This window comes from Falco rusticolus, chromosome 6, assembly GCF_015220075.1.
Source record: "Falco rusticolus isolate bFalRus1 chromosome 6, bFalRus1.pri, whole genome shotgun sequence".
Taxonomy (NCBI): Eukaryota; Metazoa; Chordata; class Aves; order Falconiformes; family Falconidae; genus Falco; species Falco rusticolus.
The window spans coordinates 45,690,259-45,717,060 of record NC_051192.1 but is presented as its reverse complement, the minus strand read 5'-3'; the positions used below and the strand labels follow the sequence as shown (position 1 = coordinate 45,717,060).

Genomic DNA, 26,802 nt, shown 5'->3' with positions numbered 1-26,802 from the left:
AACAACCCCAAAAAGCCTCACAAAAAGCTCAAACCCTTTGAACATCGCTGTTTATGATTACATAGGAATTCAAGGCTGCCTTCACATTCATAGCTAGAATCTGTTTTCCTAGATGAAGTTTTTAGAGGCTCAGATGTAATCAGCTAAGAAACTCTTCAAATAAACTAGCAGTGTTTTGATTTGGTGCAAATAAGTGAAGTAATAGGAATAGCTATTCCAGGAATAGCTGAAGCTTTGAAATGCTGATTTTAAATGCTGCATGCTGCCATTCAGCTGTCCTGTCATAACAGCATGGAACAAAAGACAATTTCCCTCTCTGTAGAGCACACACAAAAAAAGTATATTAGCAACTGGAAGTAAAAAATCCACCTCTGAAAAGTAGGGGGTTTTAATTTTTCTTTATTTTTTGTAACCTTTTTTTATTCATGTCCCATCCCTTCTCCCCTGCCCCCACCCCATATTTCTTCTTTGCAAGAAGTATTGCTATTGTCTTTTTGATGCATCGGCTGCAAAGGACATCCAGTTATCATTTCTCTACTGCTAACTCTGACTTGACCTTGTGATTTGAAAAATCTGATCATATGGGGCACTGCCATAAAATCACTGTAAACGCTCCTCCTGCACCATGAACTGATTGGGAAGAGAGATCTGGGATGCTGCCTGTGCTGGAATCAGAAGCCCAGGCAGAGCATGTGTAGGCTTTGTGTACCTGTACCTGGGGATGAAAGCTGGAGAACTGCAGGGGATCAGGCATGGGCAGCTGCTTGAGTACTTCCATGCCTAGAGTTGTGGGTAAGCTGGTACCTCATGCCTTTGGCATCATGGTAACTATGTGGCTCTGATGATGGAACTTGTTCAGGTCTACCTATACACATTCTTTGGCCCCACACATCGGGCAATATGGACTTAATCTGCCTTTTGAATTTCTGTCTCTGCATTTTGCCCCCGCCTTCTTCGCCTCTTTGGCCTGATATGCAGAGAATTCATTTGCTGTCATATTTTACCTAGAAGAGGCTACTCTGAACTTGCTGGCTATTGGAAGTGGGTCATTGCTACCCCTCCTTCCTCTTCCACCATTACTCTGAAGAGGTTATAACACCTTCTATTAGGCTGTGATCTCCCACCTACCACGTGGCTGTTCAGAAAGGGCCCTTTATTTTTTCTTACATTTCCCAATGGGCTTGTATCAAAGGTATTTCACAGAATAAAACAGATTTTAGCATAGCATCTTATGAGTTTATGCCTAAAAGTGGTTATGGAAAAACAGTACTTTGTCTGTATGTATTTATGTACCCCCATAGTTGGGACAAATAACTTTCAAGGTCTGTGTTATCCGCAGACCCTTGGTGATTTTTCATGTAAATTCAGTGATGTTTTCACAATCTCTGTTTAGGGAGCTGAAACTTTTACTGAGCTCCTGAAAACGTATTCATGCAGCTTTACTTCAACAAGTAGTACTGCTAATGTCTTCTAGGCTCCTGCCATGGGTAAACTCACTCCTACATGTTCGTGGTGGTAACACTGCTACAGCACTAGCAAATTGCTCCTTCTGGTATGAATCTGGGGGTAAATTAGTCTCTGGGTTAAAATTTAAGGTATTTTCTCAAATCAGAAATATTTTTAGGACCACTATTACCCTGCTGAGAACAAGTAATGGTTTATCTGGTACCACAGGCCCTAATAAATGGGTTATTCTATTCAGAAAGATATTAATGAATCAAGTTGTCTGTTGCTAGCTTATTTCTTTTCCCCTGTAATATATAAATACAAGGAGCTTGCAACTGAAGGGTGGTATACTGAGGACAAATTGGAAGAATTACTCTTGCACTGTGTGGTGTTGTCTTTTGCTTTCGTTGCTATGGGATGTAATTGTATTACCCGCTGTACTGTCAGATTTCAAAAGGCTAGTTCATAAGCAGTAATAACATTTGTGGCAATCTGAGCTAAGTTAATGAAAAAGATAATCAAATCTAATGCTACAGGGTGAGATATCTGATATCTCCAGGGGTCATAAAGAGATGATAAGCTGACTCAGGGGAAGAGGAGGAGGCAGTTGTATGTGTGGAGTGCAGGAGAGGCAAGAGACAGCAGAAAAGTGAGGGTCACCTTGCTCAGAAGCACTGTGTGATGGTCACTGACAGAGGCAGGAGGGTATGTGTGAGATGTATCACAGAGATGAAGACGCTTATCAAGCTAATGATATTTTTAGTAATGCCAGTGCCTGATGATGTGTAGGTTTCAGCTGATCTCAGACATTTGTGTGTCTGTGTTTATTGGGAAATTGGATTAAGTAGTTCAGGTGTGCTTCTGCTTTGCCCATAGCAGGCATATGCTGAGTTGGGGGCTGATCATGGGTGGTGTTGGAATGGTCTTTTTTTTGTGTGTGTGTATTTTTCAGTAAACACCAACTCCAGTCTGAAACTCACTTCTTTCCCTGATGCCAATGGAATATTTTATTGCATCTCTAGACAATACTCAGTGGTGACTTTTTCCTGCTTCTAACTATGAACACAGCAAGTTTTCTGTGTGGACACTTTCATCACTGCATACTGGTATATCATTTGAGGATTCTGACAGTAGCTTATGCACTGTCTAGAAGCAGAAATAATGCATGTGATCCTTGTAGGTGTGTAACTGATAATGTTCAGCAAGAGACACGTGCAATGGTAGCTGTAATCAGCACCCAAAAATGTGTTTTCTCTCACAGACTAGTGCTATATTTATTGCAATTATCTCCTTCATCCTACTCTGCTTTTTCGTACATTCCTTGTTAACATTCTTCTTTTTTTTTTTTTTTGTTACTGCTCTCCTTTACACAGATCTGCTTTTGACTAAAGTAAGAATTCTCGTACCAAGTCCTACCCATCTGAGGCCACCTAGCGCTATAGCCTGTGTCTGTACATGGCCACGGGTAGATGATTAGGAAGAAACAGAAGGATAAGGGCTGCGCGAAAGGGTGCCTCCTTCTATATATCTTTCCAAGTCTCAGAGACTTTCTAAATTAGGTGTTTTAACTACCATACTGTGCCTTTGATAGTTAATTCAACTTGAACAGATGTATTGTATCCCTTTTTGAATGTTTAGGTATTACTGGTTTCCTATAGCATCCCATAAGAAGTCTTAAGAGTTGTCCAATGAAGTACTGATAGAAAAACACAGGCAGGAAGACTGTGAGGGCTGACAGTTTTGGTTCTGCCTAGCTGTTCGCAGTCCCTTTCCCTTCTGCCTCTCTGTGTTTATATAGCTTACATTTGCCCTACAAAAATAATGTGTTCATTGGTAATTTGTGCATTTGGAGGCTTTCCTATAATTTACATCTCCTGTGTAACTCTTCTGTTAGGCCCCGTATGCACGTAAGAACACATCAAGAGACTTGCCCCAGCCCAGCCGTGAGACGATCTCACAGTAACGCCGTAAGACACCTTCAGGCAGGATGTGAGGGCTGTGCTGAGGGACTTTGTGCTCGTGGCTGGGTGCTGAAAGGTGGCTTTGCTTTCACACAGTGCATCTACAGCAGGGTGGTAAAACAGGAGAGGTAATAATTCAGTCCTGCAGCCCTCAGCAGAAGAGTCACACGAGCTCAGTGCAGAGCTAACACACTGCATGGTACTATCTAGACATGTCATTGTAGCCTATAAATGACATTTGATTGTCACACGTTTTTACTTTGAGAAAAATAAGGGGCTATAGTTGATACTTGAGTACATTTTTTTTTCTTCAGAACAATAACAATTAAGCATAGAGCTTAATGGGAACCATCAAAGAAAGAACTTTTGATCCAAAAGCTTTTAGTATGATGTTCTGTATCCTTTAAGAGTGGTTCATGCAGTCATACTTGAGTACTTTGGTGTTCTCAATAACTGTATTTCTATCAAAATTTTCTAGCTTCTTTCCACATCTGTCAGTAAAGCTTCATTAATTTCTAGGAGTAGGGTTATTTGTAATGTTTCTCCTGAGACTTTTGAAACAAAACAAAAAAATAATATCCAGCTAGACTTTAGGGTTACTGTAGAACAGAAGAATTAATAATAATAAATTTGCTTGAACTTGTCAAGATAATAATAATTACATTTCTATAAAGCTTGGATTGAAAAAAAAACCCAACAGAAAGACTGATTATAATCTACTGTACAAAAATTGGCTGCTTCCACCCACTCCTTCCCACAGTTCCTCAGAGCATCACTGTGTTTATATTTTGAATATCTACACTATGGAGTTATTGAAACTAAATCAGGCTTTAATAAAATCAGGTATTGTGGGATTTCTGTGGGGCTGAAGTTCAAGCTAACAGTCTTGAATATATAACAGCAAATATAGATTTTGCTGAAGTTAATACCAAAGGGACTTCTATTTAGCTTTCTTTCTCTGCATTACAAGAGGAAAAGTAATATCTCATCACCTTTCAAAATTATTCCAGAAGACTGAGAGATTACAAAGCTCCCAGCATTGCAAATAGAGGTAGTTATTTTGAACAATAGAATTCAAGCTTCTATATTGCTTCTCTTGCTATTTCAGCACAGACCTGTCTCTCCGCAAGTTGGATTCTCAGCTGCAAAACATCCAAATCCCAATTTACGTGTATGTGAATATTCAAGGTTAACGAGAATATATTCCCTGTGGGAGGAACAGTCACTGCCACATTCCTCTTTCCTTCCTTGCCATAGGGTAGGCTGTTGAAAATGAAACTGCAGGTTCCTATTCTACTCACATGAACACGTTTAATGTTTCTAATTGCGATTAAGTGAAGTATCTCTCTCCATGACTGGATGGCCAGCAGGCAGGACAAATGAGTTTAAATATCTGCTCTAAGTTGGGAGGAGAGGGGATACATTTAACTCTTTTCCCCACATGATAATTGTTATCTTTTTTATTCCTGTACAGTGTATGGGTTTTGCAGCTTTTTCTACACACAGCCCAAGACCAATGACCCAGGCAGGTGCCCCAGGTCACAACTTGACTAGAGAGCAGGGAAGAGAAGATTCATGGCTTGGGTTTTGAAGCAAGTTGCCCTCTTAGCCAGAGGGAGGTGCCTGTCTATTGCCAACTTTACTGGATTAGATTGAAACCTAAGCACAACTTTTGCATATCCTCTTTATTTCATCTCTGATGAACTTAGGCAGTCATTTGGCTGGTTCTGGGGCCACTCTTCTTACACAGACCCCATTCATTGCCTGGAAGGGCCAGGACCTAATGGGATCTGGGGTCTGTGTGTTGGAGTAGGATATGCTGGAACAGCAGATCTTTTGTATCTGAGCTGGGCAGCTGAGAAAGCCCAGCCTGGGCAAAAGTTGTGAGGCAGTTTGATTTTGTCTCTAAGCACATCTAGGCAATAGGTGCACAGCTGAGAAATTCACTTGGTTTTGCCTCTTTTAATACTCAGATGTTGTACTAAAAGAGGATACGTGACCAGACCAGTCCAGTCAGCTGGACTGTTACTGTGCATGGCCAGCCAGCATGGCCACACATTTCTCTTCCTCTGCAGCAACCTGGTCATTAGTCTGTGCTTCCTGACACACTGACCCTTCCTCAAGGCCGCTGGCAGTATGCACTGAAGCATGGGACAGTAAGGAGCCTTTGGAGTGGCAGTGTCAAACGTGACCAATAAGGATGTGCCCAGTGCTGCAAAACCAGTGGGGTGAGAGGTGTCAGTGGCTAGGGTATGGAATGAGAAACTGTCAGGGTGAAACCTATGTGTACCCCAACTTCTCACTCCACTGTGTGCCCTGTTTTCCACGTTAAAGAAATGAGGGTGCCCTAGGCAGGACCTGCAACCATGAAACCACACAATGGTTTGGGTTGGAAGGGACCTTAAAGATCATCTGGTTCCAACCCCCTGCCATGGGCAGGGACACCTCCCACTAGACCAGGTTGCTCAAAGCCCCATCCAGCCTGGCTTGAACACTGCCAGGGATGGGGCATCCACAGCTGCTCTGGGCAACACGTTCCAGTATCTGACCACCCTCACAGTGATGAATTTCTTCCTAATGTCTAATCTAAATCTACCCTCTTTTAGTTTTAAGCATTATCCCTTCTCCTATCGCTACATGACCTCATAAAAAGTCCCTCCCCAGCTTTCTTGTAGGTCCCCTTTAGGTGCTGGAAGGCTGTTACAAGTTCTCCCCAGAGTCTTCTCTTCTCCAGGCTGAACAACCCCAACCCCCTCAGCCTGTCTTCATAGGGGAGGTGTTCTGGACCTCTGATCACCTTCTCAGACCTCCTCAGGACCCACTCCAACAGTTTCATATCCTTCTTATGTTGGGGGCCCAGAGCTGGACACAGTACTGCAGGTGGGGTCTCACAAGAGTGGAGTGGCAGAATCACCTCCCTCAACCTGCTGGTCATGTTTCTTTTGAGGCAACTCAGCTTTCTGGGCTGCAAACACACATTGCCAGGTCATGTTGAACTTCTTGTCCACCATCACTCCCAAGTCCTCCTCCTCAGGGCTGCTCTCAATCCTTTCTCTGCTCAGCCTATATTTGTGCTTGGGATTGCCCTGGCCCATGTGCAGGACCTTGCACTTGGTCTTGTAGAACTTCATGAGTTTCACATGGTCCCACCTCTCCAGCCTGTCAAGGTCCCTCTGGATGGGTTCCCTTCCCTCCAGCATGTTGACCACACCACACAGCTTGGTGGTGTTGGCAGATTTGCTGTGGGTGCACTCAGTCCCACTGTCCATGTTGCCAACAAAGATGTTAAACAGTGCTGGTCCAAATACCAACCCCTGAGGAATGTTTTCTCCCCCACCACCCCATTGCCCCCTAGCAGGTGCTAGTCATAGTGCGTGATGTGCCACAGCCCTGGGACACACCGTCTCCTGGAACGGTTACAGCCCCAACTGCTCCCACTTGCCTTGGGTGGGTTTATCCAAAATGCAGATCAACTTGCCATGGATGCAGAGTCTTCATACCTGGCCGTGTGCAGCATGAGATAAGGCTTGACAGGGCTGGTGCTTAGCTGGCACTAAAAAGGGCTGATGGGTGCTGGCTGCTGCATGCAGTCCATACCCCCGTACCCTGCACTCCAGCACACCCCTCAGCACCCACTACCATTTGGCATTTCATTATCCAGTATGTTCCAATAATCCCAGATAAAGACATCAGTTCAGTGCTGCTGTGCCGGTTCAGTTCCCAAGCAGATGGCTGATGTAAAAAACGAGTTAAGTATTTAGACATTGACCATTCTTGGATTAGACCAGGATCCTGTCACTTTTTAATCTTTCCTTTGGTAAGACAGCTGAACCAGTTTTTAAATTAACTGCAGCATAGATATGCAGCCCCCAAATATTTCTTTGGTTCCCTGAATTCTTTTTTCTTCCCCCAGAACATCCAGGATGAATACCAGGTTCTGTAAATCATCTCATTCATGCTTCACACAGAGGTAATGCTGTCTCTTTACTTACCTGTTTCATTGACCTGTTTGCATAGCCAAGAGCTGCACTGCAAACTGATACTCAGTTGGTGATATTCTGATTTTCTGGGATACGTGCAATGTGACTAATTTTGTGAGTTAAACATTGAAGAGATGCCATCAGTTTTTAAAAGTCACATTCCCACATAGCTCTTTCTCATAATCATCATTACAAGCAAGAGTACTAGGATAAATGATGAAAATAAGGCGGGAGAAATCTTTTGCCTTAGTCTGGGATTTTGGAAGACTTTTTTATTCCTTTGCACTGGACAGCGTTTATGCATTTTTATATGGTCGGTGCCTCTGCTTGCTGTTTATAAGCAGTTTCTTCCCAGAAAATATATAAACCTGGGTCTGCTTAACAGCAGGAGCACATGACGGGTGAGGTTGTGGGGGTGGTGGCTGAAAAATAGAAGCAGGATAGGGTCAAGGACTGAACCTTGGGTCCACCCCTTTCTGCTTACTGCCATTCCACTCTTCCCTTTTCACCCTGTCTTTTTCAGGAGAAACTACTGAACTTGGAAGGAAGGTTTCCATAGTCATGGCACTCTTTTCTTCCCTAACCCCAGTCTTTATAGCCATTATATGTGTTTTGATTGGGGCAATACTGAAGAAGACTAATGGAGAGAAGGAAAAACATGAGACTAAAAGCAAGTCTTTATCTCACCCATGGGTGGATGAAGATTTAAAAGATGGCACTGACCACCACTCAGAGGAAGAAGGTAAGAAAAATCTCATCTATCTGAGCACTTTCATTGTTTGAATCCTATCTGCTGATGTGAATAAAGGAGATGGGATCTTCTGGGCTTCTCCACAGTGATAGCAATGTCTAGCACCACACTGCTGCTGTGCCCTGAGCTTGTCAGCTCCGTGGAAGGAGGCTCTCCTCATGTCATCACTCTTGGTGTAAATGTGTATTTTCTTTAGATGCTGCAAATCAGAGTACCAAAAAAAAAAGAAAAAAAAAAAAGAAAAAAAAAAAGGGCAGCATTTTCAAAGACCCCTGTCTGTTTGTCCCTCTGCACAGCAGACCTCAGACCCATGAGGGGCTCTATGGGCAGTGTAGGGAAGGGATGGAGATACTGCTGAAGTACCCCATGCCTCTTCCCGGGCCTCATTGCTGTGAGCAAAGGGAAGACCTGAGCGGAAAGTTTCTGTCTGCAAGCTGATTTCACAGGCATCTCATCCCACTTCACCGTCCACTGCTACATATTTGGTCCCAGCACCCCCCGAAAAGTTGGAAATGGGTTTATTACAGTTATCACAAAAGCCTCCCATTTGAGATTTCTAAGAATGTCTGTAAGAGCTTTAGCTGGATTAACACTGGGATCATTTGGGAGCCATGTTGATCAAATATTTAGAGAACGAAATGTGGTGATGGTTCAGTGATGGTGTGGCTAATCTGTTCACTCACCCACATATCTGAACCTGTACAGAATGCGTTTTTTTCCAGTAGTGATTTCTGATGCACAGCTTGGACAAAAGTCTAAGCACAAAATGTGCCTTTCCTTCTTTTTGCTTCCTATCTTCTATAAGCTCCCTTTATTTCCTTGTGAAACAAAAAGCTACAGAGTTCTGATCCTATGAAGTTTTTAAACTTGCAGTTAATACAGCCTTCCCCACCCCCCACCAGGTGGTTTTCAAAGGCTTTTTATGTGTTTTTTGTCCTATAATGACACATTCCACAAGTCCACTTCTAGGAATCTTGAAACTTTTGTTATATTGTTTTTCTGTACTTGTAGCTGTTTCTAAGAACCATTATTTCTCTTTTTTTCTCAGTGTTCAGAGCACTCTGAGTTAGTGTTGTGCATCAGTTTCCAGAAACTATTTATACTCAGAACATTTTAAACCATGTTGACTATTTCCCAAATATAGAAAATTTCTTTAAAAATTAGTTCAGATGTTGTATCCTCCATTATTCAATACAGAATAGATTCTGTATAAAAGTATCCCATATTTCCTTTGTCACAAATGGCTTACTAGTTCAGTTAAACTGCTGCAAATTAAAATTCCTGTGGGTAGTTCAACTGATAATCTGTGAACTATCAGTGACATCTTTGACTACAGCTGTTTCTATCAGTTTAAAAATTTAGAACCCTTACATAAACAAAGCTATTAGCTCTTAAAAAGGAGCCTCACTGCCACAGCTCCCTATATAAAATGTTATTTTTTTCTGTCTTAGTTGTTTTCCCTTTTATTCAGATGCTAAATTCAAAACTGTACTACTTTAAAATTTCTTACAGAAAATTGACAGGTGGATAGATATGTTTGTGCTGTTGCTAAAAGGAGATGTGTTTATTTTTACATAAAACCTCTCTCAGTGTACTATGTCATCCAACATTAAATTAGGTTTTCTTGCTATGTTGCTTTTAACAACAAATAATCATCTTTCCCTTAATGGTGTGTGATTCAAACCAACATCTTTGCAAAACAAGCATGTCTTTTCTCTCTAGAAAAAATAAAATAACGACATCATGCTTAGGGAGGTTTTTCTTCAGCAGGGGAAAGCCCAGCCTAAGTAAGAAGAGAATATGGCTACAGTGGCAAGTATCTGCTACTCTGCTAGTGCTGTAATTAAGGTTCAAAACTTATTCACCTTGTTGTCAGTGTTAAAATTTTCACTGACTGTACTAGATGTTGAAATAGGAACATGGACATAAACAGAGATCTTCTTAATCATGAAGAATATTTTACCTGTTGTATAAATTCTGCTACTTTACTAATCTTACTGTATCAGAAAAGCTCATTTCTACTTAAATGTCTTGAACCGGCTTATAAAGTTCCTCTGAAGAGAATTTGAGTTAGGTGAGATGGTCTTGTCTAAAACTAGAATCTAGGGCTGCCATAGGTGAACAAGCTGAATCTTGAAAGCCCCCTGGCAGGAAGGGGTAGCTGAAGACTAAATCTTTCGATCCGGGTCCATGACCAAAGCGAAGGCACTTTGCCAGGAGAGTGGAGCGCTCTGTAGGAACAGCACTGAACCTACCTGACGTTGCCCCTCAGAGGGGCATACCTTTGAGCAGCAAAGCATTCAGTGTAATTAGCTGAACTGCTTGGAGAGACCCAGTAGAGTCACTTATTGGCAGTGGAGGGTGGAAGGGGGAGGGCGCAGTGCTCCCAAGCTTGTCTGTGTTATGCTTTCAGTAGCTGAAGAGAAGGATGTTTCTCAGAGCAACCAGAAACCCAGTTCTTTGGTTAAGTGCAAAGCATTCACTCGGTTCGTTTGTTCAAACCCTTAACTGGCAGTACTTCAGATTTGTTTGCATACCCATCTGTCCTGTAACTTTTTCCTCTATTTATGAGATCCAGGATGTAAGATTGTTGTGCTGTGGATTGGCAAGAATGGTCTGTATGCGTGTGTATCTGGCCATGTCTTGTGTTGGGCCATGTGCAATTACTAATTAGATACAGATGAAAAAAATATTTCTTCAGCCTTGTCTTGAATGATGAGTCACAAGGGCTGTCTTCTAGTAGTGAGCATCTGATCCCAGGGTGGTGGTGACTCGCCTCCCACTGCTTCAGATCTGCACTGTTGCAAAGATAAGTTCAGTCTTTAGCCCAGGAAGCTTATTGTATATTGGTCACTTTCTGGGTCATATATTCCGAGCAATACAATTGATGGATAAGGTAAATACAGACCCAGTTTACAGTGGTGTGTAGGATGAGGTTGAATTATATTTGTATCCTTGTTACTCTGGGCATCATTTGCAGACTTTAATAGCAAAGGCATTTTATTACTATACTTTTAATTGTAGGGACTTTGGTGATGTACTCTACTTAAGGACTACAAAGCAGTGTATGAAGGCCCAAATGTTCCATCCTTTCTGAAAATGCACTGTTCCTGGAGATACTTCTTAAAATAGACTTCTCCCACTTAGAAGTATTTCTTCTCTCCCACTTAGTATTTATTCTCTCCCTCTTAGAAGTATTTCTTCTCTCCCCAAGTTCAAAGTCTTCCCATATCTTTTAATAATATTACTGACATGAATGAGGCAGTAGCAGTTTAGTTTTCCAATTCAATGACAGTTCATGCTTTGTGTCATTTAGGAATGCAGGACTTACATGAACATGATGCATCATTGTGTTTACCTCCCTGCTGCTGCAGACACCTCCAGCCTTTGCCATCAGCTGAATGAATGTGAAAGCTGGCCTTATTTGACCCTGTTTCTTTAACTTTACTGGAAGGCTATTCCAGAACTTCCTGCTATGGGTTAAAAATCCTGCTCTGCCTGCCCAAACTTACTTAATACTACTCTATACCCATTTTTTCTGTTCCATCCTCTTCTTAGTTTAAAGGATATTTTCCCAGCCCTTGTGTGTATCCTCCTGTGGTTTATAGACAACAATTAGATTACCTCTCAGCTTTCCTTTTACTAGGTAAACCAGAAAAACTCTTTATAGACCAGCCACTCTATTCCTCTGAAGTTCTTAAGAAACCTTCTGCAACTGTATTCCAGTTTGAGGCAATTGCCACAATATTTTGATGCTGGCTTCCTTCTTCCAGGGTCTGCCTCTCCCACTTGATACTTCTCAAGAGTTGGTCAGGGACCTTAAGCAACAGGTTTCCAGGATCAGCCTGCTAACTGCTATTTATAATCCACTAGTAAGACACTCCATCTCTTAGTTTCCTACTCACAGTGAGAACACGCTCAGTTCAGGGTTGGATTCACTACTAGGATTCCTGTAGTGGCTGATTATGTAGCAGTCTATCATTAATCAAGCAAAAACCCAAAGAGTCAGTTGCCCAGCATTTAAAATCCAAAGATCTGAAAGCTTTCTTTATATACATTTAATTGTTTTCCTATGCATCATGTCCTTACACTACTGGAATAGAAGACTGGAGGGGAATTCTATACTTAGGAAGAAATTTCTTCAAGAAGAAACTGGAAGAGCTGGTTTGGAAAGCAAACACATTGGTCTACACTGAGGTTACCAGTGAGGTTTCTCAAAGATCAGTCTCAGGACCAATTTATCTAGTGGTCTTTGCTTAAAACCCAGGAGTGTACAAGCAAAATTTCTTAATGACATACAACTGGAAGCCAACAACACACGGAAATGTCAGTGTACGTAAGACAAGTGGGCAACAGAAATTAAATGATGCATCATTTTTCTTACTGTGAGTTTATGCTATTAGGAACTCACAGTAAGAACTTTTGCTACAAACTGAGGCAAAATTTCTTACAATTTCTAGGCTGATTATAACCTCCCATATGAACTGCTGGGAAGAATACAGACATCATCCTAAAATGTATCCAGAGAGGAATTTCTGATAGTTAGAGAAATAGTACTGTAAAAATAAGATTCTGCTCTGTGATGTCTAGGATGTCTGAGCCAAAACTGTTTCAGATTTGCTTAAATAGCAGGAAGCCTGATGACTATTGTAAATGTACAACATAATTGATGGCAATCTTGAGAATGGGGCTAACAAGATAATAGACTGACTAGCAGGATGTCTGTTGTCCATCAAATGATGGAATACACAGAGGTGTAAGTAAGACATTGTAGTATGTGGCCGTACAAACAGGAATATGTCTAAACACAGCAATTAAAGATATAGAGAACATGCACTAAACAGATGGTGCTGATAATGATTTTAGCTTAGCATATGGGTAATGTTAACTGCTAAGAATGAATGGCAGACACATGGTGGAAAAGAATAAATAATAGATGAATTTATTAAAAAAAAAAATAATTACCAGGAGAGTTCTGGTTTTGTTTGTCAGTTCTCTCGCTTCTGGGTCTTTCTCCTGCCTCAGCCGGCATTCCCATTTTGAGTATATTAAGATTTTTAAGTTTTGCTTGCAAAACTTAGGCTTAGATACACTGATTCTCACACTTTCATTCTCATCAGTCATCTCACCTTTGTCCCAAGTTCAAAATCTTTGAAATACATTTATTTTTTCACCGTGTTATTATTACGTTGAACCATCTTGACTACGCAGTAGCTTCATTTATTTTCTCCTCTTCTACTTATATGGGGGAAAAAATAAACCACAGAACAAGCAAACACACTACTCAAAATTTAACTGGGCTTGACCTTAGGTAGTACTGCAAGTTTTAGACTTCCTGTCTTACAACATCTAGGTTTCTGTGCTAACTAATCCTTTTCTTCCATTCCTAGTTGCCTGTGGATCATTTAATTGTGATGTTTATTCAACCAGTTACAACTAAGATTATTTTTATACCTCTTATTTAAAGAAATGTCAAATATCTGTGCTTCCTGATCCCTGAATTCTTTAATCTGAATTCTCCAGTTTAATTACTCTTAGTCCCAAATTTTCCCCAAGTTTTTTCACTTAAAAATTGAGTGCCACAGTCATAGGCCTACTTTTCCTCACCCTTTCATTTAGTTAATTGAATTGAATGAACTAATAATCTCAGTTTAGAGGGTTTTTTTGTTTGGTTGGTTTTTTTGGTAACATTGTCCTGCCTCACTGAAACCAAAGCTAAAAGAGTCACTGCACAAAAAGAAGAACAGGTTGCTTGATCAAGGTATTAGATACTTCAGCTGGGAAGCCTGGTTTCTAGTATTATCATAATATTTCCTCTTTGTTCTATCCCTGGGAAACTATACTTCCACCAGTGCTTCATAACAATGATGAGGCAATATGACTCTCTTAAAGATGTGTCCTGGTTTAGATGTAACCTTGGGGGAATTTGTAGGCTTGACACTATCCCAGAAGACAGTGCATCTCAAAAAGCAACCCTTTTTTTAGCCATGCTACTTTTTTATTTCTTTACAATCTACCACAATATCAATTATTACCTATTTTTTACTGGTATGCTTCCTGCACATGTCAAAGCAGGTATTGCTGTTGTTATTGCATCTTCATTCTTCCCTCCCTGTCATGTTTTGTTTCATGTTCTGTACGCTGATAGCTTGTCCAGTTTGCTGTCTAGGCTTCTGTGCTAAACTGGCCTCAAGCAATATCCTCTTTGGATTAAGTACATCATGTGAGTCAGTTGTCTGACTACTGTCCTCATCCATACAAGTAATTTAATCTTGCTCTTCATCCTTCTGTTCCTCAGAGCTCATGTATCGATGATTTATCACCTACCTGACTTTCCTCTCCTTGTATTTCAAAACCAGGTACAGAGATTAACACAAATTCCCCCCAGCATTTACTCCAATTTGACAAAACTCCTTTGTGAAGACTTTCAGTATTTTATAGACTAGTCTCAGTATCTCTAACTCAAAATGATTGTTTATAGTTTTGCAATAATGCTAGGAAAAAAGATGACCAAGCAGGGCTTGGATTTGCTTAGGAGCCAAGGTTGGACCATCAGGTCTCCTCCCTCAGTGGCTAAATAAAAGGTATGGTGCACTGAATGGATGCTATTTCCTGCTTTCTGAACTCTGATAAAAACCTCATCATAAGAAAGTAAATAGTGAGAGAACATAAGAACTCTTGAGTCCTGGAGTTAGTTTTATTTGACTGTTTCTAGGCTAGAAATAATCTATTTCTATTTCCTAGGACACTCAGCTTTGTAAACTTGTGAAATAGATAGGGATGATCGCTGCAGCACGTTGACAGAAGCACAAATAGTATAGTCTGACCTGAAGATTTCAGCAAGACAGTAATCCAATACCTACTTTCAGTATAGTTTTCTGGTCAGATTCTGCCTTCTGATAGACAAGGCACAACCTTAGCTGATTTCAGGAAGTGTTTTTTTTATCATAAGAAAAATATTTCTTCCATTTAGAAACTCCTCTTACGTGAGGGTGTGAGATGTGCATCATTCTGTGTAACTGCTAAATCTTGGTTTAGCAACAAATATCTTTGTTGTAGTTTCAGCCCTGCTATACACAAGATGGATTTGGAGAGGGAGAATTAATTTTATTGGAAAAATCAAGACAGTTGCAGAAGGCCACCCAGCTTCCAAGCCTGGAAGTTCTTCCAGAGGAGCTTGCTGGAGAGGTTATGTGCCCAAAGCTGACATGATTTTCTGTCATGTCTATATCAATGGACACCACCTGAATTTCTTAACTGGTCAGACAGTCCTCAGTCAAGTTGGAAAGGGTAAATGAGTTGCCATCTCCAAACTCCCCGTTTTTCCCTTGGAGTTTTACACATTTTTGGGTCATCACTTTTCCTCTCAAATCCTTTGGCTGCCAGCCATCACTGCGTCAACTTCTGTCTGTGGAAGGTTCTGCATATCAGCTTTTACCAGCATAACACATCGGTCCTTGAAAATGGCATCCTATGGTATGTTGCAGAGCATGGAAGAGGTGAGAAAGATGCAGATCTTTGTCTCCCTGCCTCCCCTCCCCCAGTACCCTACCACTCTATACATGTAGGATGTTGAACACTGGGTTCCCAGCAGAAGCTCTTCCTCTCAACCTCCTGTTGCATCATACTGCTTGCTAGTGTAAATATAGCCTTTTAACCCTGTGGTATTCCCTTGGCTGAGTGTGGAGGAGGAACAGCAAGAAAGGGGGTGTTAAAGTTTCTGAAAGAGAAGATTACTAGAATCCTAGCAAAGGGCAAGTCCTGTAGGCCCTTTGCTATTGGCAGGTCCGTATTGAATAGTAAATAATTTACTAAGTGTAAACCACAAAGGGAACACTAGGAAGAGGCATTCCTTTTTCAGTTTGAGTGTGCAAGCTGGCCACAAAAATAATTTTTGCAATGGGTCACTGCTTCCCATTACCCTGGAGCAAAGTCCTTGCAGTCTGTGACCAAGAATGCTTAACACATGCATGAAATGCTAAACAAAATAAATTTTCTGAGTGACTTCTTTGTATGCAAAATGAAATGTATGTTGTTCAAGGACCAGAATCATTCTGGTTAGATGCAACGTATGAAACTGGATAGACTGCAGCCTCTTGCACATGCTGAGGCACACTTGTGAATATTTGACTGGTGTTTGTAAAATGAACAAAAAATCAGCCTGGTCTCTAAGGCAACCGCATACTACTAAAACACAGAAATAATTGCTGTTTGAATTTGCACTAGAGATTGCTGTGATTCCAGAATAACAGCCTAATGGTGACTGAAAAAGAACGGGAATATTTTTTTCCTGACTCAGCCCTCTGTTGCAGATTGCTATTGACTATTGACTAGTCAAAATGCAGAATTTAAATGGATTTAACTTCCACATCATAGTTGCAAAAAACGCTATCCCTGCTGATTCTAGGAATGCAGGGAGAAGAGATCTCAAAGACTATGTAAGATGCATTTTGTGGTATAAAAAAACCACTCAGAGAGACAGATTTCAGTTAAATGAGGAACAATTTTGAGTTCTTAAATTAAAGACAAGAAACACAATATCCTACATTTGATATGTTGTTATCCTAAGTATAGATGCCTGTCATCCACTTCCTTTTATGCTGAAAGTGTCGTGAAACCAAAGAACTTAACCACAAAGTCACATTTGCACAGAGCTTAGACTTGTAAGGCTTTTGCTATGAGACATGCGTATGGAAAAAATTGATATTCAGCTCTTCAGAGGAGATTTTACACATATTGGTAGTTAAGCCCTCTCCTTAACTTCAGTAATTTAATTGATTTTTTCTTATTAGACTGCTCAGGAAGGAAACACATGTTCACATTTACTTACTGAGAAAAGTGGGCTGAAAGGTTTGCCACGTTTTCACTGCTGTCTCAGTTTGTAGCCCATTTTTACAGGCAGGCTTGCAAACTGAAGTGGAGAAGGCCATAACTTCTTTGTGGATCACACTTGCTACAGCCAGCCAGGACCCTCCTGCCTCTTGGTATTTAAACAAGGTGTTCAGTATCTGGAGCTAGGGATCAACGGGTTGTGTCAACTGGAATCTCAGACTTTGCCTTTCCAGTGGTGCAGCGTATGCCAGTGCAGGCCAAACTGCATTGCAGTGGTAGATGCTAAAGATATAAATAGCAGTCTGCAGCAAAAAAATCCCTAACCACTTTTATTTTCTTGCAGTGGTTGATGAAGAGTGGCAAGGACTTGAAGAAAATGTTGCCCATGTCCCGTTCTTTGCAGAGCGCTACTCTGAAGCTGAAATGATCAAAAGGTCACAGATGTTTTACGAGCTTCTTAACAAGAGACGGTCTGTCAGGTTTCTCAGTGATGAACCTGTCCCCAGGGAGGTTATCGATAATGTCATCAGAACAGCAGGTATGGTACTGAGTGGTCCAAGGTCTGAAAAAAAGAAGAGGATCAGCATTGCTGTTCAACTGTGTAAGAGTGATATGGAAAAGCCAAGGGAATTGGCATTTGGCTTATGGTTTTCCTAGATTCACCTGTCACCCATAATAAATGAGCACCCATTGACTGATTGGAAATTACTCAGCTTGAAAAACTGTATGTCGGGGACTAGTTTGGAGCATTCCCAATCCCATCGTATTTGCAGTGCACCCAGAATGGAAAAAGAGCATTTCAACAGCACAAAACGAAACATTTCTTTTTCAAGCATTAAAAGATGTTATTTAAAATAAAATTGATATACAGTTTAGTGAGACGTCTTTCGAACAGAAATATTGAAATGGTTTCTGTCAAAAATGTTAAACCATGTGTACTTCACATGCTTTAAAATGCCATGTATTTTGATGATATTTATCATGTGCAGAGTTTTGTCTGGTTTTGTTGGGTTTTTTTTCCCCTAAATCAATTGTTGAAATTGTTTCAGCCATGTGAAATATTTCAGTTGACACAAATGGTTGGGATTTATTAGGGGAATAAAGTTTCAGTTTAGGACAAAAAACTTGCCAGTCCTTTCAAGATCAGTGCCAGGCCCCTATTGCATACAGCTGGAGTGTTGTGCTAAGGACCCTGATAGAAGTTATTTGACTGAATGTCAAAAATGAATTTTCTTTTTTTTTCTGAGAACGTATGTGTTTTAAATCCTTGCCGTCATGTCCTGGCCTAATCTCATCTCTACTTTAGTAACTGACTTCAGCCAGGAGTGGGCTTGTCCTTCATTATGTATCTCATTCTATGAACCAGCTGCTGCTAATGTAGAAAATATTCGCAAGCCGCCTTAGACAAAAGTTCAGTAGCCTCTAGCAGGATTAATAATACAGAGTTTCTTAGCATTTGAGGTGCATTGTTTTCCCTTTAAAAACTGTATGCAGCTTTGTTACTGCACTGTAATGAGTCTCCATCTTCCTCTAATTAGCTGGGAGTCATTAAAACACTGAGCATGGTTTGGCAAATGCAGCAAAGCGAACAAGCCTGGAGTGCAGATGAAGTATTTAGCAACCCTGAAAGCTTTGGGCTGTGTAGAGGAAAAGAAAACAAAGCAAAACCTAAATGTCATCGGTTCTTACCGAGACATGAGGAGAGGCAAGGTTCACCATATAAACACATTTCAATATAAAAGATAGTTCAAGATGCTTATCCAGCGTTTCTCAAATTGAAATAAGTGCTTAAGTAAGCAAATACTATATGTGTTCAACACTTTCAAATATTTTAAAAATTTGTATGAGGGGTTAAGACGAACAGTTGTCTTAACCCATTTATCTGTGAACCTGCACAGATGACTATTCTTCAGCTTCTGGCTTTCACCCTCTGGGCAGCTAAAATATTCTCCAACGGTGTTGGTGTGTAATGATCAGGGCTGAATGAGCAAGTGCAGATTTAATACGTGCATACCTACATACACCAGCTTTAGGACAACGGACTCAAACCTGTATGCTATATGGCAGATGTCGGCATTGTGCAGCTCCTGTCTTTGTCAGTCAGTGGCAGATTCCTGCAGGTGGTCACTTAGCCTTGTTTTCCTGAAAAGCCATTAGCTTTGCCCTCCAGCTAAAAACATGCCTCGGAGCTGGGTGCAAGTTCAGACAGTGTGTTGCGTGCAATAACGTTACCGCGTGCATATATCGCACCATAATACTGCCTCATCATAGGAACCACAAAGGAATTCTTACAAATCCGTAACTTTGGTTTCCTGTAAAATGGCTGTATGTAAGGACTAACTTCTGTCATTGAATGGGACTTCATAGTCTTAGAGAAAGAAATGAACAGGATTGTCTGCCAGAACTTATCTCTGTGCTTTTCTTCCCATCTCATCCAATTGCTTTCTAATTGCTCATCAGGAATAGCTGATGATCTCACTGCCCACCCTCCTTCCTGGGTTCTCAGCTTTCTTTGTTTTTGTATGAAGGTACCTCACCCAGTGGAGCACACACTGAGCCCTGGACCTTTGTGGTGGTGCAAGATCCATACTTAAAACATAAGATTCGTGAGATCGTAGAAGAAGAAGAAGAAATCAACTACAAAAAAAGGATGGGAGACAGATGGGTTAATGATTTGAAAAGACTGAGGTATGAAAAAGTCTTTAGGCTAACGGTTTTGAAGGGAGCTGTGTTTTAGTCTAGGAAAGACTATATTGAGAAGTTTTAGTCATGATACTTTTTTTTTTTTTTTTCTTTTTTCTTTTTTCATCTTTTCCCCCACTTATTTTCAGGAAGGAAAAAGAAACAACTGAAAATAATGATGTCAACAATTTAAAACCCTTGTTTTCAAAATGTTCTTTCATGTCCATGCTCCTTAAACTCTCCCCAGTTCTCTGGTGCTGCGTAGGAAAGCAGCTATAAATATTTCCCAGGTCCTGATCACAGAAAAAGAAGGAAGGTGGGGCAGAAACTGCCCCAGCCAGAGAGTTGCCATAATTACTGTAATGTGGTCCTTTTGCTAATTTACAGCTGGGAAGAAAAAACTCTCTGAGGAAAGGAAAGTTCCCACCTAGCAGGAGTTAAAAAAAGAATTTACTATTTATATGTTAATTCTGACTGCCTTGTTCTAAGGGCCAGGTGAGATGCAACACCCGATTGATACACACAAAAGAAAAGCTCGCTATGCCTGTGTCCTTCAATCTTACTAGAGGAAGGATAAAATAAGTGGCTCAGATGTTCAGCACACTCTTTCCTGTTGCATGGCTCCGTCTTGATCGTCAAGATGATGGGAATCTTACTGAAAGCACCACAGTTTAGAAAATTGAAATTGTAAAAGAAGCTTGTCTTAAATTCTTCTAGTATCCTTTTCTATTTCTTCCTCCCTCTTGCTTATAATATATTTCTAAGATTCATGTTTGGAAAGAAAAACTTAAAAATATGTGTAGAATTGTGCCTTGGTGGCTGGTTCATAAAATTGCCTCCAGCAGAAGGTATTATATGCTCTCAATCTTGAAAATTTTCCAAGCATTTGTCTCAATCTTTTGGGGTTTTTTTTTTTTGTTTGGTTTTTTTTTTTCCTCCTATGTAACATCTGTTGCCATAACTCTTGTCCCAGTATTTTCCTGCTGTTTGCCGAACAATGAAGCTCCCAAAGTCATTGGGAGCTTTGCTGTTGACTGAGGCAGCCCCAAGGCTGGTCCCTATGCAAGTGCTGAATTATGCAATATTTAATTGTTCCAAAGTCTGACTGACTTGCTTAACTTCATACAATGGGAAAACATCTACTGAGTCTTGGCTTGTCAATTGAAGCATATGTGCAAAGCTTTCTATAGGGTTGATTTGCCCCACTTGTTTCATAATGTTAGTGTTTTTCAGGTGCTTACATGCTATGTAAATGTATGTGCTATGTAAACAACTGGAAAATAGTATTTTTTGTATTTTGAGTGAGTACAATAGAAAGCACACATTTTCTTATTGAAATCCTACCTCATAATTGTATATATTAAAATATTGGGAACCAAATATTGACTGAAATAGTCAGAAGCAGAATAACATTTTTTGCTGTGAGAATATATTTAGGTTTACACCTTAGACCAAGAAGTTTTGAAATTTTCTGCCAGCAGTTTTGTTGTGGTTTAACCACAGCCAGGAACTAAGTACCGATGCAGCTGCTCGCCCATCCCCCCCACCAAAGGGTGGGGAAGAGATTCAGGAAAAAGGTAAAATTCGTAGGTTGAGTTTTGATTTGATTTAATGAGCAATTTAAGAATTGAAAAATATAATAATAGCAATAATAATCAGATGGAGAGAGACAGGAAGAGAGAGGAATAAAATCCGTAAGGGGAAAAACCCAACTGATGCACAATACAATCGCTCAACCGGTGAGCAATCCCCAGCCAGACCCTGAGCAGCGATGAGCGGGTCCTGGCCATCTCCCTCATTTATATACCGAGCATGGTGTCCCATGATACAGAATATCCCTTTGGCCAGTTCAGGTCAGCTGTCCTGGCTCTGTCCCCTTCCAATCTCTTGTGCCCCTCCAGCCCTCTCGCTGGCAGGGCCTGAGAAACTGAAAAGTCCTTGATTTAGTATAAGCATTACTTAGCAACAACTAAAAACATCAGTGTGTTATCAACATTATTTTAACACTAAATCCAAAACACAGCACTGTACTAGTTACTGAGAAGAAAATTAATTCTGTCCCAGCTGAAACCTGGACAAGTTTTCCTGCTATCACAAAAAAGTTGGCATTGCTAGTAACAGGTGGAGCTACAAGTCTGCAAAATTCCAGGAATTAAATAATCTCAAAGGCAAGTGCTTATGAGGCCAGTTCATAGGTAAGAGGGCAAGACATACCTCCTATTTATATGCAATTCCACTCTTCAGAATGAGTGAATCAACTGCTTAGCCAAATCTGTTAAAACTGAGCACTCTATTCAAGCTTATTTTTTCAGAAATGTTTCTGTTTAAGCTGACAATACTTAATTCTTTGCAGTGAATGTTCTAAGCTTTACTTTACTGCTATAATTGTCATGTACCTTTAGTGTCCCCCTGCAGACAGTAGATGTGACTTACAGGAAAATGAAAAAATTGCAGAATAAATGTCTTAAACATTATCTTTTGCAGAACAAACTGGATCAAAGAGTACTTGGACACTGCTCCGTATCTGATCCTCATTTTCAAGCAGGCATATGGGCAGCTTCCAAATGGCAAAAAGAAGACCCACTACTACAATGAAATCAGTGTTTCTATTGCCTGTGGTATCCTGCTTGCTGCCTTGCAGGTATATTGACAGAACCAACATACTGGGGTTTGGGTTACACCAAAGCTATTCTGCCCAAATGAGGGTGGAACCCAATTTAGATTTTAACATTATCAGTCCTCTGGATTACTCCAACTCCTGGCAATATGTCTTAGTTCTGAGTTTAAAGCTAGTCTGCGCAGGCCTACATCTGAGAAGGTGATTCCTATCCTCAGTACTGCTTAACAAGAAGAAAAATGTAATGCAGCTTAGTTCCAGAGTTGTCAACCTTCTCCCAGCCCAGGCTTCAGCCCCTGTGGTTTCTGCCTTATGCTACCAGGGCTGACAGGGTCTGCAGGCCACCCAAGCATGGCTGTGCAGTGCCACACTGGCTCCTTCTTTTCAGTACTTCCTAATAAAACAGCTTGACCTCAAATAATTTTTAGTACACAATGCTGAAAGAAACCCTCAGGGACATATTTCACAGAACAGACTGTACTTATTTCAATCACTCTTTCTGAGGCATTTCTGAAAGTGAACCAATTTCTAAATCTCTGTGTTTGATATCTGTCAGTTGGAATTTCTCAGTGCTTTCTCAGTCTCAGTTCTGCTTGTTGTATCTGATGTGCTACACAAGTGTTTAAATAGCGAAGCTGTTCTGATAGTTAACTTGGCCTGTCAGCAGGATTACAGCAAGCTGCCACCTCTTATATTAGGCCAATTTCCTACCAGGAACTGCCATTTCTTCTCCATTCTGTTTTGAGTGACACTTCCCTTCCCACATTGCTGCTCCTCAGGAGGATCTTCAGGATGGGAAATCTAAGAAGTGAGCAGTACAGAAACACATTGCTGGGGTGCTGCTGCTCTGCAGTTGCACAGCACTCTGTATGTTCCCTCCATGGAGCTGGCAGCAAAGGGAATGCACAGGGAATGGGGCAGGACCAGCGCTGTGTCACTAGCGCCTTAGAAGCAGTAGGGATGACAAGTCTCTGCTTTCTCCTGAGCCAGCCCACCACTCGGTGGGATTTCTGAGGCTATCTTTTAACTTTCAGGCTCCTTAGTGCTGTCTCTTTCCCAGCTCCTAGAAATGAATTGAGAACACTAAAGGACACAGTGTGATGGACTCATAACGTTCAGCACCACTACCATAAGCTCTTCTCTGCAGAAGATGGTAGAGATTACTTAACGTGAGAGGCCCATTGCCTAAGCATCTCTCCCTGGCTGACTTCTATATTGCAAAGCCTCCCAAAATGCTTGCATTACATGGAGGGAGAGACTGAAATCCACATATGCAACTCTCAGGAAGCACCTCAGCTATGTGGTCATATCTTGGGTAATGTCAGGTCTTTACAGTCTGTCATATTGTTTAGATTTTTTTATGAGTTTTTGTATCATGGGAGGAGAGATACCTCCACTTATTTTGGGATTCTGATGTAAGCCAGAACACTGGCCACTGCAGAAGATCACAACAGACTCCTGTGACATCTTCTGAGGCAGAGCCTGTACCCCCCATCCCCTGTGTACCTGTGAGGTACAGCTCCTGAGCAGGAACAAATGTTCACAAAGCTGTAAGAAATCTTCCTGCCAGCCACATGGAGGCAAGGACTGAAACATTTCCCCGTATGAGCCAGAGGAACCTCATGGGATGATATTCCAGTGATATCCCCACAACCACCTCTCAACTTCACTGTGGCCATGGGTACCCCATTACACTGAGCACTGCAGGCAGGCTCCTGCTGTACAGCACACAGACGTGTCAGGCAGAATGTGCTGTTGCTGCAGTGGAGAAATGCTGTACTTCTCTGTAAGCAAAGCAGGCACCTTTTATGGTACCGTTGAGGCTATTAGTAAATCAGATGTTCTAAAGCCTGCAGCAGAGTCTAATGAAGCAGCATTTCTGGGCTAGTCAATAGGGGAATCTGTACAGGTCTGGTGGAAACAACAGATGCAAACACAGAGCACAGACCTCTGCCTCATTCTGCTGCTCTCTGTCTTGCTGCAGAATGCGGGCCTGTACACAGTGACATCCACACCCCTCAACTGCGGCCCCCAGCTCCGGGTGCTGCTCCAGCGCCCAGCGAACGAGAAGCTACTCTTGTTGCTCCCCGTTGGATATCCCAAGAAAGATGCTACTGTGCCTGCGCTGACCCGAAAGCCACTGGAAGACATCATGGTGGTCATGTGAGCCCAGCGCTGCGAGGAAGGAGCTGTAAGCAGCAGCCCACTCAAGCTGTCAGTGCTGTTCCTGTGTATTGTCTGCCTACACCACTGCTGCTCTGGCTCTTTGCACCTGTATTTCTTTTAGTGCTAGTAAGCTACTAATAGTGAGCAGCCCAGCACTGTGCATTTGACAGGTGCTATTACCAAAGCAACCAGGCGTTGTTCCAGGGGACACGTACAATTTAAATTACCTTTATCACTTGATTTTTCTTATGCATTGTAGGGACAAATCTTTCCTTGAACTGTAATGTATATTCTCCTTATACTTTTGTGTTTACCGTTACACAGTTACTTTCACTTCAGAATTTTAATGGAGGTTGTATTAAAAAATATAGAGATCAAACTCAGCTGTTTTATCTTGATCAGTGCGGGCTATTTAAATACCCCTTTCCCCTTCGCTCTGTTCAATTCTGCATAGGAGAAAGCTATTTTCCTCATATACAGTAGCATTTTCGCTATTTGATTGATTTCAAAAACTTGTCTATACCAGGCTTTCTTAAACTATTGCTGGTGCAAGTGTCTTGGACTGGGGGAGATCTAGTAGGAACAAGGCATCCAAGCAATTAATTTCCTTGTTACCATTTATTTCTACATGCTCCAGGCACAGTTGGATCATATGGCAGCTATCAGTCATTCCCTCTATATTTGCTGCTTCCAATGGAAGCAGCCCAGAGGGAACTACTATTCTGGTTGTCCTGTTATACCTCCAACTGTACCAGTTTAACACCCTGAAATTTAAACTGCTTTAGAGACCCTGCCATATGAGAGGTGCTTTCACGTCACACCAAATCAGGCATATTTAGGTTTATCTTAAGGCCACTTCCCACAAAAGCGATGCTCCTTACTCAAAGGCAAGATGTGACTGGACACCAGTGGGAGCTGCTCACTGGAAGGGCTGGTACTACTGATACCCGTGCGGGCAGAGCCCCCTCGTGGGGTTGCGGTTCCGGACGGCTTTGTGAGCAGCAGAAGCTGAAACCACCCTGAAGCTGTCTATGTTCTGTGAAATACTTTCCACCCTGCTCTCTACTGCATGTAACTTCAGGCAAATTCAGCCAAACTGGCTGCAGCCTTCCTTGGGGTTGCTTAGGTTGACTTGTTGCACCTTGTCTGAAGTCAGCCCTATTTAACATGACCTGTTGTCACCTGAGCAAGTGGAAGGCATAATATTTTGCAGAGGTACAGCTTTTTGAGGTGTCAATGCCTCTGTTGAGGCACGGTGAGAAAAACTGTTTTCCTCTTTGGCAGTCCATTTTGCGGGTATTCAGCAGGCATGGCTGTGTGCTCACCTGTTCCCCGTTTCACATTCTCAGTGGTACAGCAATGGCAGGAAGAGCTTCTCATGTAGACCTAGTCTGAAATGGGTTTTTGTAAGTATACTAAAATAAACAGAAGTCCTGTGTCTACATGCTTGCAAGGTCTAAAAACTAGTCAGGAAGAGAGGGATGAGCTGAAGCAAGCCAAGGCCGGTCCGCTGCAGGTCCCCAGTTATCAGGAATACATATTAAAGCTGCTGTAGCAAGTTTTCCTTCTGTGCAGATGCTGCTCTGCTGCATCAGGCCCCTTCACAAAGCAGTTCGTACCTGCTGTAAATGTACATAAGCCCTGTTACCTTGTTTTAATCCAGAGTTCACGTTAACGCAGTACTGAACCTGTGTTGCTTTGCAAGTCTCTCCTACAGCTACAGAAACAAAGCTGCTTCTGCCTGGCCTGGGTCTGCAAAATAGATGGCATGTTTATTCCACAGCAGCACTCAGAAGTTTTACAAAATGAATTATGTTTCAAACAGCAGGAGCTTGCATATATAAGGCGATTTCTAGTATGGTTTCATAATTAAAAAAAAAACAAAGAACTAAACCACTTCAAAAATATACAAGAAATCATCACAATAAAAATTATTATTGTTATTTTTATATATACCAATAATATATAATAATTATATATCAGTATATACCAATATAACTCTTTATACCAAAGATAATGGTGGGGTTTTCCTCCCTGTGTTGAATCTGGAAACTAATATAGACATAGTAGGTGAAAAAACCCAAGCCTTCACACCTGCTAGATGGGAAAGATTCTATCCAGGAAAGGAATTCTGGAAACACAAAATATAAGCACTTTTTTTTTTTTCCTTTTCTTTTTTCTCCTATACAAATGCTTATTCAAATGCAAATACTCCAGCAGTATCACAACTGCTGATAATACGGCTGTCTCGTATAAATCACATTAGTGCCTCTGCTGTGACAAGCGTACTTGGAATCGCCACTGTTCTCTAATAAATGTACTTTCTTTACTTAAATACAAATTAAATAAGAATAAATTTTACCCTTC

General features: G+C 41.3%; 1 protein-coding gene and 1 long non-coding RNA gene across 3 annotated transcripts in view; one reads left to right on the top strand and one right to left on the bottom strand.

Moving 5' to 3' along the window:
- The window catches only part of LOC119149829, a 27,828-nt gene extending 6,566 nt beyond the window's left edge, over positions 1-21,262 (bottom strand). The window contains exon 1 of the long non-coding RNA XR_005104873.1: positions 20,216-21,262. This is a non-coding gene — a long non-coding RNA (uncharacterized LOC119149829). The remainder of the gene's footprint in view (positions 1-20,215) is intronic.
- On the top strand, positions 7,855-26,802 carry IYD (iodotyrosine deiodinase). Of its 2 annotated transcripts, none has more exons than XM_037391610.1 (5): positions 7,855-8,129; positions 17,314-17,571; positions 19,499-19,658; positions 22,137-22,293; positions 24,254-26,802. In XM_037391610.1, exons 1-5 carry the CDS (start codon positions 7,949-7,951, stop codon positions 24,434-24,436), a joined length of 939 nt encoding a protein of 312 aa, XP_037247507.1. In that variant the 5' UTR covers positions 7,855-7,948; the 3' UTR covers positions 24,437-26,802. The 2 variants fall into 2 exon arrangements, with proteins under 2 accessions (XP_037247507.1, XP_037247508.1); XM_037391611.1 differs by having other exon boundaries at positions 7,857-8,129; positions 17,314-17,508.